The sequence below is a fragment of the Ranitomeya imitator genome, chromosome 2 (assembly GCF_032444005.1).
Source record: "Ranitomeya imitator isolate aRanImi1 chromosome 2, aRanImi1.pri, whole genome shotgun sequence".
NCBI lineage: Eukaryota > Metazoa > Chordata > Amphibia > Anura > Dendrobatidae > Ranitomeya > Ranitomeya imitator.
The window spans coordinates 542,644,111-542,658,074 of NC_091283.1; the positions used below are offsets into that span (position 1 = coordinate 542,644,111).

General features: G+C 44.6%; 1 protein-coding gene across 1 annotated transcript in view; it reads right to left on the reverse strand.

Annotated features, from left to right (window-relative positions):
• The window catches only part of NAGLU (N-acetyl-alpha-glucosaminidase), a 45,446-nt gene extending 34,890 nt beyond the window's left edge, over nucleotides 1-10,556 (reverse strand). Inside the window, exon 1 of the mRNA XM_069751926.1 lies at nucleotides 9,898-10,556. Within this exon, the coding sequence (XP_069608027.1) occupies nucleotides 9,898-10,307 (410 nt within the window). The 5' untranslated portion in view covers nucleotides 10,308-10,556. The remainder of the gene's footprint in view (nucleotides 1-9,897) is intronic.
• Between the last annotated feature and the right edge of the window lie 3,408 nt (nucleotides 10,557-13,964).

Consider the following 13,964-nt stretch of genomic DNA (forward strand, 5'->3'; position numbering starts at 1 on the left):
GTGGAAAATATTTACATTTACATGAGATATTTTCCACACATGGCTGCATACAAGCACTTCTCTGTGAAACAAGGGTATAGCCCTAGCCAGCGGTGTAGAGGCGTCCGTTAGACAGACTACGTTACACCGCGGCATAACGCAGTCCGTTAACGCCGCCATTAAAGTCCTATGTCGGACGCATCGCTAGCGCACGCCCACAATGGGCATGCGCTAGCGATGTGCCATCATTGAGTGACGGGACCTGGGACGCGGGCTGCAGCGTTTCCGGGTCTGTCACTGCTAGCGCAGATAGAGCATCTGCTAGCTCTATCGCAATGGCATGTCAGCACTTGCGTTAACAGCAGCCCGTTAACGCAAGTGTTGAACAGGCTGCTGTTAACGCAATGTGAACCCAGCCTAACTAGAGTCCAACGGGCCATGATTCAAAATTTGGATCTGGGCTTCCCTCAACACAAACCCCGTCCCTGCACGTTGATCAGATATATGGGCTCCGTCCTGTTATATACGTCCCCCGTCCTAGTTTATATGTCCCCCATCCTAATATATAAATATATATGTTCTCCATCCTGGTATATATGACCTCAATCCTGGTATATATGTTCCCCATCCTGGTACATATGTCCCTTATCATGGGCACCATCCTGGTATAGATATCTTTTTTTCCTGGGCCTCATCATGGTATTAATGTCCCTTTATCCTGGGCCCCTTCCAATACCAGTATATGTCCCTTATCCTGGGTGCCTTCCTGGTACATATGTCTCTTATCCTGGGCCCCTTCCTGGTAAACGGTATGTCCCACCAATCTACTGCTGTTCTTTAATGCATAGAAAGAAAAAAAATAAATGATTCTACTCACCTTACCTCTACTCCCTTGCTGCACGGTGTCCTCTTGTGAAGCTGCAGCTGACTTCAGCTTTCAAGCAACGAGAGCGCATAACTTCACTGCCATGCACCCCAGTCATGTGCATGCCAACATCAGCTACTGGCCTCTGATTGGCCAGTAGCATGTATTTCAGCGCACGCACCCCTGTGCCACAATACACTTCAGCTGAATGTGCGACCACGGTCCACGCATCCAGTTGCAGTTTGTGCTGAGGTCAGTGGTCCCCTCACCCGTACGAGCCCAGTCGTGACCTCTACGCCCTGTAGTCTCGGGCATCTGCTGAATTTCCCTCACTGCCAGGGCTTCTCTAATATCTCCTGCGAGGGTAGAAAGAAATGGTAAATGGACACGGATTGGTGTGTGGCTACAATTTGTCCCTCTTTCTGTGCTTCAAAAGTTGTGACGTATACTTTACATTTCATCTTCAAAACGATTTCACATTCATACAGTTCCATATTAACAGAAACCTTCTGTCCTACTTCCTGCAGTAGCTACATTTCCAGATACTCCATGAGGAAGAATATCATCTCACAAGCTTCCACACTAGGTTGGCACCTCGCAATCTTCCACTGTATCAGGGCCAGCTTGTGGAATGCCCACCAGGGCCGTGGGGTACTCGGTACCGGGTCCAGTACTTACAGGGGATGTCACGGTGGCGGCAACCTGGTCCATGGCCCTGGGCGCCCAAGTAAAAGGGAATGTCCTTAAAGGGGTTTGAATAAAGTTTGTGTTCGTGACGCCACCTGTGGTTCTCGGTCAAAGGTGACCGACGCTGCTTAAAGGGGTCCACTTGGGTGATGTTATGGCAGCTAAGATGGTATAACTTCCCACAGGTGAAGCTGGGTCCCCAGGGGCTCCTGGTGTGTAGATGGAGATGGTGTGTAGTGTAGAAAGGAACAGAGGACACAGGTTTGCAGTCTCTTTACCTGGTTACTGAAGACTTCAGGCAGCCACAGTCCAGGGTCCCAGATTACAGGTACAGGCACGGTCCAGCCGGCTTGGAAGCGAGTTCAGAGTCCCCTTTATCAAATGGAGTTAGAAGCCTTCCTATTAGCACTTTGGTATAGTCCCTTGCTGCCTGTGGCTTCTGTCAAGGTCCTCACTGCTCTCTGTCCTCCTTAAAGGTGGGACACTAACCCATATGACAGGTGGCTCGAGCCTTTTTACAGGGTCTCTATCATGACCTGGGCTCTATTCGCCACTGTGTCTCCAAGTGTTAGGGCGGACTGGTAATGTGTAGTCCAGCTGTCCTGCCGGTTTCTGCTGTAAGTCTTGGAGTTCCTCGCAACTTCGGACTTCCGGGTAACTGTGTCTGCGCTCTGTAGGGAGGGAGCCCCCCAGTCGCAGCTGTCCTCCCCAGTTCTCCAACACGCTCTCTACAAATGGTTCAGCTTTCTCTTTCTCTAGGAGCTGCAGCACTTTTTGTGGCTGCACAGTCCCTCTCCTTCCTTCTCCTCTGTCTGTATGACAGGAACTATCTCTCAGACTGGCTGACTTTCCCTCCAGACCAGAATATATATATGGGAGCCACCCACAAGCTGGATCAGAGCTCCCCCTTCTAGCCTGGAGTGTGAACATGTTGCATGTTTGTGTGTACCTGATAGAGAAGATCCTCCCTCGCTTCCAAGCGTAACATCACTCTCCCCATGAGGAAAGCAATGCCAATGTGACAACCAGTAACCTGGAGTGTCACACGTGTCAGTCCGACAGTGGTCTCAGGACTACCAGTTTAGGCCTCTCCTAGCTTCCCAATAAGCTGTACTCACTACTTTGATAATGCTTCTGCCATTTTTTCTTGATTCCTGTTCTAGTAGAATTTTCTGACTGGCTGATGCTCACCATGCTGTAACTAAAGGCACTTCTTGTGTTCTTGGCCTCAGCAGCCCCTCATATTGCTACAGCCCCACCCTGAACTTCCCACTAATTGCTAACTATCATACCGCTGCTGCCACCTCCCCAGTCAGCGTCTCTCTCTCCGCGCTCGCTCCCGGCCTCTGCTTTTCGTGTGCGTGCGCATACCAGGTTCAGTGCTGCGCGTGTGCACTTCTGATCTTCTGTCGGTCCTTCTCTTCGTCTCCTCTATGGTCGTGGAGGACTAGTACCCGGAGGTCGGTTCTCCTTATTGTCCTCTCTATGGTTCTGGAGGTCTGTTACCTGGCAGCACAGTGGCGCAGTGGTTAGCACAGCAGCCTTGCAGCGCTGGGGTCCTGGGTTCTAATCCCACCCAGGACAACATCTGCAAAGAGTTTGTATGTTCTCTCCATCTTTGTGTGGGTTTCCTCCCACATTCCAAAGACATACTGATAGGGATTCTAGATTGTGAGCCCCATCGGGGACAGTGATGATAATGTGTGCAAAACTGTAAAGCGCTGCGGAATATGTTAGCGCTGTATAAAAATAAAGATTATTATTATTACCTGGAAGTGCTACCCTGCCTATAGGTAGCTGTGCTGTGCTAACCACTGCGCCACTGTGCTGCCCGAGGAAGCAATATCGCAGCATGCATGATTTCCATCCACTATTCAAATCGCACTAGGCCATACAAGGTAATAACGGATAACATCTGGATGCTGTCCAATTTTCTCGGACTGACAGATTGTTTCCGATTTTTTTTTTTTTTTTTTTCATCTTCTCCACATCCGAGAAAATCCGATCACACTCTGATCATAGTATGATTAGCATAATCGGACAGACTTAGTCGGATGATAGAAAATCCGGTAGTGTGGCCCTAGCCTAACACATAATATTTATTATACATCAGGGTATACAGGTTCACTCTCAATCACTTGCTTCTTCCCTCATCCTGCCAGCACTCTCCTTGTTTATTCTAACTTTCTCGTCTTGCTTTTCTACTTCAAATTTATGCAGAACCCTGTATTAGTTCCATTTTCATTTATGGACTTGTCTTTGCCCCTTTTAATCAGCACTTAGCGCTCCAACGTTTACCCATGTCTGCACTGGGTTGCGCTTGTGCCCACACTGTCTTTGGCATCTCCTGTTGCAAGCTTGTAGGCATTGCGGGGTAAAGGCAGCAACATGAGTTTTATCCGTACTGGATGACTGCATTGAGGTTTTTATTATTTTAAAGAACCTTCTCATTTCTATACAGGACAATCTTACTCTTGCATGTTTATTGAATGCTTAGTCTAAATTTATAGCTTTAAACCACAGCATTTGGAGAGGCAATATCTGTCAATAAAATCCTTAAAAGACATCAGGCTATTATGACCAACAGGAGGCCATTACTACAAGGGACTTGTTAAATTAATGTGCATACCATGTTTGAACATATTTTTTTATCGTGTAAGACCTGAAGGTTTACAGCCATTTGCACTGGGGCGGCCACAGTCATAAGAGGGCCCCTGTGCAGTAACAGTATATGGGCCTTTTGTGTCTGCGACAGGAGCATTTGCTTTACTTCTTTGGCCCATATGCAACTGCAAAGGTTGGCCAAATCCATGTCTTTCCCTACATCTTCAAACCTCTGAAGTAGTAGCGAAATGGTTATTCAGGCATTAGTGCAGAGCCTGTGAGAAAATGACCAAAGTGGCTGACGGTAAGGCTAGGGCGAAACAGTGACGTGTATCGCAACAATAATCCTCAGACAAGTAGTACACAAATCGCAAATTGTATGCAACTTGCATGGAAGTATATGGCATGTGTGTCGCATGTGACCCGGCTGAAGGTCGCAATGCGACGCAGTGGTTTCAGGTAGCCCTAGACCAGGGATGTCAAACACAAAATACAAAATAGAACAAAATTACAAATTTGGACAAAGTTGCTTGCCAACCTTGATATTTATTAAAAAAATGTTATGCAAGAGCAGTAAAAAGCATATGGCCCTAATGGCCTAATTTAAATATGTAATAACAAAGAATAAAGAACCTTAAATAATACAGATCATAAAGTATGAAGCAAACAAAAGTGCCCCCCAACGCGGTATGATACTCCCACAGTGAATTTCTTCATAGTACCCACGACATGCATGCTATGATGAACCTACTGTACCACCCTCCACCCCCGACAAAGAATAGTGACCCCATCACAGTATGATTCCCCAACTGTAGTCCCCATATAGCCCTCCATACTGTATAACGGCCACAAAAAGTGCTCCATAGAGTATACTGGCCTCACATTTACTCCATACAATATAATGGGTCTCCTATAGTGATCTATATAGTATAATATGCTCCAGGTAGAGCTTCATACAGTATCATGGCCCCACAAAGTGCTCCATACTATATAATAGGCCCCACATGGAAAAAATAAATACTCACCTCTGCCCGTTTCCCTGCTGCTCTGGTGTCTTCAGATCCTCTGAATATCTCGGTACAGCAGGCGCATTGCAATGAGGTCACCCGCTGAGCCGAGACGTCAGACACTGAGGGGGAATGATGGGAAGGGAGCGTCAGCTGACGCTCCAACCTCCATCATTACATTCAATTGTATCAGCATCTACCATACCTATACAGTTGAAAGTGCAATGCAGGGTGAAAGTGCGATGCCGATTGGGAGACCTGCCTGGCGTCGAGGGCCAAATATACTCCAAAGATACCATTAATGTGTTGAGGGCCAAACATACTCACCCTGTGGGCCAAATTTAACCCGCTGGTTAAAGTGTGACACATGTGCCATAGACCAACATTACAGGAATTTATGATCCCAGACCACTCATATATTTTCTGGTGTTTTTAAGCACAGGACTACTCTCAGTTAAAAATCATCTTTGGCAGCATAAATTTAGTGGCGATTTATAGGTGAGGAATCACAAAATTGAACTGATTAAAGATAAGTTTCAGTCCAGTACTCCGCTTTTTTAATGATGTATTATAGGCATTGAAAACTGCTCATCTGAAAACCCAAGGCATCCAAAGAAATTGAAGCATGGCTACACTACATATGTTCTTTATGTGCATAAAATTATATAACCATAGTAAAAAAAAATACAAACACATTTTTTGTTTATTTCCTTTTTTAATATAAGCCAAATGTTCACAAGTCTGCCTTTCATTAACACTATGGGGACATTCTTTACCTCTACTCAATACTATAGAGGCACATCTGCATTTAGTAAATGACCCCATGGAATCTGTATTCCTAAATTAAAAGAAGAATGAATATGCTTTGATACACTTTGGAGCTCACTTGGGGCAATAGCTGACCTCAAGGGTTGCTGATGGAAGTCATAACCCCCGCCTCCCAGGGCCATTGAATGCCATGGTAGAGATCAGGCATTGATGTTCTCCCTGTGAACTATTAATGACGTCAGGGGGGGGGGGCTGCTAAACTTTGTAAAAGAATTTTTTAGTGATTTTTCATGGGAAACCTGTACTGTTCTCACTACTCTGCTATTATTATTGATGAGAGGTGCTATTTTTATGGGAAACAAATATTTGCTTAAATTAATTCGTCTGGAGCAGATGACGCACGTGGTTATCTCTATGAGAATAGCACCAGAACACTAATTCTCATGATCGTGGGAACAAAAATTTAGCCCCTACCTATATTAACCTAATTCAGATGCAATGAGTGGAACGCAGCAAACTTGGATACTTGTAAGGCAAAAAATGCAAGCTGATAAAAAATGTTTAATATATGAGGAAGTAACGTGCGTACGACTGCCTGCATTATCACGTGCAGAAAGAAGAAGGAAGTAATGTGTTATCGAAAGAATGAATCGAAAGGGAATAAGAAACAGCTCCCGGTCCATGTACAGTAAATGTTGGAAATCAAAATGATACAAGTGTCACATGACTCGGCTATCAAAAATTATCTTCTTAAACATGTACATCAGAAGAATTAGGGTATATATGTATAATGACACACACAAACTCGCCCTGTACAAATAAATGTGTGAAAATCGGAGGATACAAGAAATGAGTGTTGTGGCCCAATTCTGTGTTTAGAGGTGTAATCTGGCTCTGATTAATGAGCAGGGCAAATATCTGCCGGCTTGTGTGCTCGGGAGGCAGGTATCACGCACACGTGCTATTCTAATAATAATGTTCCTGTGCTGAGGTCATCTCATAAATGTGCTACTGTATAAGGCTAAGTTCACACTGCGTTAGTGCAGTCCGTTCAACACATCCGTTAAACGGACTGCGCTAACGCAAGTGCCGACGTTTGCACAGCGCTAGCGCAGATGGAGCATCTGTTAGCTCCATCTGCGCTAGCAGTGCGCTAGCAGTGACGGACCCGGAAACGCTGCAGCCCGCGTCTCGGGTCCGTCACTCAATGACGGCACATCGCTAGAGCACGCCCATTGTGGGTGTGCACTAGCGATGCGTCCGCCATTGAAAGTAATGGCGGCGTTAACGGACTACATTACACCGCATTATGCCGCGGTGTAACGTAGTCCGTTAAACGGGTCACACTAACGCAGTGTGAACCCAGCCTAATGGAAGTGTCGGACCGTGCAGGAACAAGGTCTGATATACCACTGCTCCTGGGTAAGGGAGGAAACAAAGGAGAGAACGCAGCCATTACACCAGAGAATCGTAGCCGACTCGTTCTGTGACGTAAAACACCAGGCACAGAAATGTTTTTCCTTACAGAAACCTGTCCTGTCTGTATACTCTCTTTTGCTTCCCTTCCTGCCCAGGAGCTGTGGTATGATCAGACCATGTTCCTGTACGGTCAGACACAGCCATTACACAGTGCACAGCAGGGGAACATTTATAAGATTATCTCAGCACAGGAACATTTTCTAACACATCCAATAGTGGTACTTATTTTTATTCCAAGATGTATTGATTAAAGTGTATTTTTGTATTATTATTATTATTTATTTATATAGCACCATTAATTCCATGGTGCTGTACATGAGAAACGAGTTACATACAGGGTTATAGATATCGATTACAGTAAGCAGGTTTACATTGACAGACTGGTACAGAGGGGAGAGGACCCTGTCCTTGCGGTCTTACATTCTATGGGATAGTGGGGAAGAGACAGAAGGTAGGGGCGAGGCGGCGGCTCTGGCGATTGTGAGGCAGCAGAATGGTTATTGCAGGCTGTAGGCTTTCCTTGAAGAGATGGGTTTTCAGGTTCCGTCTGAAGGATCCGAGGGTGGTGGATAGGCGGACGTGTTGAGGCATGGAATTCCAGAGGATAGGGGATATTCGGGAGAAATCTTGGAGGCGGTTGTGTGAGGAACGAATAAGTGTGGAGGAGAGTAGGAGGTCTTGGGAGGATCGGAGATTACGTGAGGGAAGATATTGGGAGATTAGTTCAGAGATATAGGGAGGGGACAGGTTGTGGATGGCTTTATAGATCAGTGTTAGTAGTTTGAACTGGATTCGTTGGGGAATGGGGAGCCAGTGGAGGGATTTGCAGAGGGGAGAAACAGGGGAGTAGCGAGGAGAGAGGTGGATTAGCCGGGCAGCAGAGTTGAGGACAGACTGGAGTGGTGCAAGAGAGTTAGCGGGGAGGCCACAGAGGAGGGTGTTGCAGTAGTCGAGGCGGGAGATGATGAGGGCATGTCACAAGAGTTTTGGTAGATTGTATGAGAAAACCCCTTTAATTTAAGGATTGCTATATATTGTATGGTCTATTATTTCATGTGTTTAACCAACATAGATAAAACATCTTTCACTTTGAACTTTTATATATGGCATTAAGCCATTGTACAGCCATACAGGCTCCATGAGGTGTCATTGTAGAGATATTCTCCCCTCGAAACAAGGCCTCAATGTTATCTTCATCAATTTTATAAACAAAAATGCTGTAAATTTGATAGAAACAAAATAAATCAAGAGCGTATGGAAGGAAAATAAAGCCCCACATGCTTCTATAGGTGTCACATTACAGTACAACTCTAGTGGGGTTTCGCTTTGTATTTCTCCATTCGGTCTTCTGTCATTTCCAGGTCAGTTCCTGTCCTGCTTCACGTGACCGCAGCTCCTTTTTGTTGGTTCACATCATGAACCGTTCGTTCCATTCTTCATGTAAGTCTATGAAAGCCTCATCCTGAGTCTTATAGACTTATCGTAATGTCCAAATACATTACTCAATCCCAAACCCTAATCAGTTACGTGTGGGCCCTATGCGGCTGCACAGATTGCATCAATGATATGTCCGCCCCTGGTTTAATACCCTGTTTACCCAGGCAGACTGCGTCCTACATGCACCACAAGTAATAAATTGTTCAGCGCAGATAGGCTGCCATTATTTTCCTCAGCATGAGTCCAGTTTAGACAGTATAATGTGCTTCCGAGAACCATAATCTTTTGTGAAGCACAAATGATCATTTCACCAGACGAATAATCTAAACACTCGTTTGTCAGCTGAAACATCCTTTTGCGTTACACATCCGAGCGTTTTGGTCTTTTGTCGGATGATCGGCAGCCTTTAGACTGCACGGTTATCATGAAACAAGCTTTCCTAGGAACTCATTTATAATACTATAGTGGAACTGAACCTTTTCATTAAGAAAGTGATTTCCGCTGCACACAGGACTGCTGTGTGAGCCAGCTAGTCACTCACAATTGTGGTCACGTGATCCACGAGAGGACGGGAGTAGTTCTGGAAACAGAAGACCAAGACCGGTAAGTATTTTAATGCACACAAAATATACATTACTGGATGGGAGAAAAAAGTGGAGCCCCAATACGGACAAGCGATATGCCGTAAGCTTGCATTGTCCCAATTTTTGCCAATCTATTGCTACTACTACTAGTGATGAGCGAATATACTCATTACTCGAGATTTCCCGAACTTGCTCGGGTGTCCTCCGAGTATTTGTAAGTACTCGGAGATTTCGTTTTCCTTGCAGCAGCTGAATGATTTACATCTTAGCCAGCTTGATGACATGTGGGGATTCCCTAGCAACCAGGAAACCCCCACATGTACTTATGCTGGCTAGCAGATGTAAATCATTCAGCTGCGGCGAAGAAAACTAAATCTCCGAGCACTAAAAAAATACTTGGAGGACACCCGAGCGTGCTCGAGAAATCTCGAGTAACGAGTACCGTATATTCGCTCATCACTAATTGCTATATTTTTAGATTTCTTACCTATTAGGTGTTTTCACAGCGATGGGTGAAGGCACTCTAGGCAGAGGTGATGGGACTTGCAGCTGGACTCCTGACCATGAAATGTGGCAACCACAGAAATATTTCAAGTAGTTGTAGCATCCTGTGGCAGCTGCTACCCCACTGCTGCCCACAACAACCACTTTCTCAGCACCCACAGAGCTTAGCTGGTAAGTTTCCAGACCATCCTTTCCAGCCAAAGATCTGTTTACTGTGATCACAAATTCATCCGCGCGGTCCCCAATCAGCCGATGAAGGAGATCTTGAACGGCGGCTGTCTGTACTGCATCCCTGTACTGTGGCTTAAGGTGGGATAAAGTCTGGAAAACTTTTCCTGAATCCACCAGACCAAAAGAGGACAGAAGAATCAAAGCCAGATCCGCTACCTTCATCTTTGTGTTTGCTATCAAATGTTCATTGAAGACTCTTGGTCAATGTTGTCCACCTCAAGTGTGCAAGAGTTCTTCCTTAAATCCTGGATTCTTCATCCATGTCATCTACAGCTTGAACGCATTTGCATCTAAACTGAATTGTAAGAATTTGTGTTCTCCAAGGAGTTAATAGTTAAGTGTGGGCCACTGCTGAGACTTTCCCCAGCCTGGGACCAGATGCATCTGCATTCTAGATCAGCTGAGGGAGACTTTTACATTTCCTGAATGTGGTAACATGAGACCCAGCGCTTTATTGGCCTCATGCAGTATGGTACTATTGGTGGACTGTCAGACGCTGGAGGATTGGTTAGATATGATTGGTTCTTAAAGTGTCTCATTAGACAAGGGCGACTGTTTGAACAGTCTGTAGGGACAACAATGGACAAGTCTGCTTCTAGTTAGTTGCAGGGTATTGCCTGGAGAGATGTTTTGCAATCCTTTATGGTTAATGTATGTAGTAACTAATCCAGACGGCCCTAGTTCTGGGTTACTACACCCCGCCTTGCTGTATATAATAACACGGTGGAAAAAGAAGCTGGGATTTAGACTAAGGCTGCCGTCACACTATCAGTATTCGGTCAGTATTTTACATCAGTATTTGTAGCCAAAACCAGGAGTGGAACAAATAGAGGAAAAGTATAATAGAAACATATGCACCACTTCTGTATTTATCACCCACTGCTGGTTTTGGCTTCCACATACTGAGGTAAAATACTGACCAAATACTGCTAGTGTGACGGCAGCCTAAGTCTTTAGGTATTGTTCACGCAAACATATTTCGTTCCATGTGGAAAACAAACCACACACAGCAAGCAAGCCGTTCTTCTGCATGGATCAACTTTTTTGTAAAAAATTGCAGCAGCGTTAGGCCGCCGTGACAGTTGCGAGTTTTACGGACATATGAGCGCAGAAAATACGTCCGTAAAACTCGCAAAACAAACGGCACAATTATTCTCTATGCCCCTGCTCCTATCTGCCGTATTTTACTGATCCGTATTATACGGCTTTCTACGGCCGTAGAAAATCGCAGCATGCTGCGTTTGTCACCGTACTGCGCAAGAAATACGCCAATGAAAGTCTATGGAAGCCTGAAAAATACAGATCACACACGGACCAGCAGTGTGACTTGCGAGAAATACGCAGCGGTGTTAGAGAGAAAAGCCGGCAATTCAGCGCGGTGTACAGTAAAATCACACTGACAGCTTCCAGTAGAATAGGTAGAATAAATGTGGACACATAGAATAGCTATATATATATATATATATATATATATATATATATATCAGTGAAACACATATATATATATATATATATATTATTAATATTTCTTCCAGCGCGAGATAGTTTTTAAGCCGGTAATTCAATTAGCGGCTTTTGCTCTCTCCTTCCTAAACCCGACATGATATGAGACCTGGTTTACATACAGTAAACCATGTCATATCCCCCATTTTTTTGCATATTCCACACTACTAATGTTAGTAGTGTGTATGTGCAAAATTTGGCCGTTCTATCTACTAAATTAAAGGGTTAAATGGTGGAAAAAATTGGCGTGGGCTCCCGCGCAATTTTCTCCGCCAGAGTAGTAAAGCCAGTGACTAAGGGCAGATATTAATAGCCTGGAGAGGGTCCACGGTTATTGGCCCCCCCCCTGGCTAAAAACACCTGCCCCCAGCCACCCCAGAAAAGGCACATCTGGAAGATGTGCCTATTCTGGCACTTGGCCACTCTCTTCCCATTCCCGTGTAGCGGTGGGATATGGGATAATGAAGGGTTAATGCCACCTTGCTATTGTAAGGTGACATTAAGCCAAATTAATAATGGAGAGGCGTCAATTATGACACCTATCCATTATTAATCCAATACTGGTAAAGGGTTAAAAAAATACATAAACACATTATTAAAAATTATTTTAATGAAATAAAAACAAAGGTTGTTGTAATATTTTATTCAACGCCCAATCCAATCACTGAAGACCCTCGTTCTGTAACAAAAATAACATAATAAACCAACAATATCCTTACCTTCCGCAGATCTGTAAAGTCCAACGATGTAAATCCATCTGAAGGGGTTAAAAAAATTTGCAGCCACGAGCTTTGCTATAAGAACCATGAGAACAAATACGGAGTACTAAGTCCACAAAATATGTATAAAAATATATAACTTTATTTAATTAGTTCCATAAATCAAAATAACAACACGTACAGAAATAACCATCACAAGAATAATAATAATAAGGGAACAGGTCAGCCACAGGTGTATATCCAGCAAGGTAACATGAAATAAAGTGCTAAGTGCTCACATGTTAATCAGGGAAGCATCTGCGCTGTGTCCCTACCATTAGACACAGTGCCACATCACATAATCAAAAAATCCAGTAACAGCCCAATGGCATATGATCAAATTCTAGCGGTGATGCTTACCCATGCTGAGGTGTAGTGCCGGACCTGTGTATCGCCGCCACCGACGCGCGTTTCGCTGCTCTTTTTCAAGGTGCGGTGATGTTATGTGTGGGGGCCGGTGTTTTTAAAGCCAGACGCGCCGGAACCTCTCCAATCGGCGCATGTCCCAGGTCTCCACGCCGATGCTAGCGTCACTTCCGGCGGGGAGGAGTAACACTGCGTGCCAGTCGCATGTCAATGACATCACTGGAACGCAAGTGTCCTCCAAAAGTCGCCATTAGTGACGCTCCGATCATTGCAGCAAAGGACATGCGCACAGAGGAACCAGCGCTCTGGTGGGAGGAGCCGAAAGTCACCGTAACAGAATACCAAAGGGGCAGAAGGAAGAAAAGTGTTAAGGTGCCAATGTGTAGACAAAGTCAGTAGTAAGAATCAGTGCTAAGATGCCAATCACTAAAATTGGACAAAATCCATGATTATATGTGAATAATGTGAAGCAATATACATATACTATATATATATTGTAAAGTGCATTATGCAAAACACATACAAGTGTAAACAATACATTTCCTTATAGATACAACATATACATCTCCATCATAAAACATGGATAAGAATATCAAATATCAAGTGGTATATATAACATACACAAAATGGGGAGGGGAAAGAAAAAGGAAAAAGGGGGGAAAGGGGGGGGGGGGGGAGAAGGGGGAAAAAGGAAGAAAGGGAAGAAAAACAAAAAAACCCTAGAGTGATCCAAATCTTCCTCCAAACTCCCGCTACCGAACGGCTACAGCACCTCCAAGAATCTCGGCCAGATGCACCACGTTTCCCCCCTTGTCATTATGCCCACAGGTGGAGATATTCACCCGCCTAGTTATGGAGGATTTTAAGGCTATTAACAGCTATAAAAAAGAGATAATTTGAGCTTTTTGCAAAGACAAGCCTTGGAATAAATTAAAACGTGGGACGATGTGGTGATAAAACCAGCGGATAAGGGGGGCAACGTGGTGATCTGGCCTGTTGAGAAGTATGAGAGGGAGACCATGAGGCAGTTGAGGAATAAGGAGACATATGTACAGCTGCCTCAGAGCCCTCTTTCAAAATTTCAAGTGCAACTCAATAATATCTTGGAGATTGCATATGAAAGGGGCATTATCTCAAAAAAAGTATTGGGGGGCCTGATGGTCTCTGCTCCGGTGATTCCAACTTTTTATCT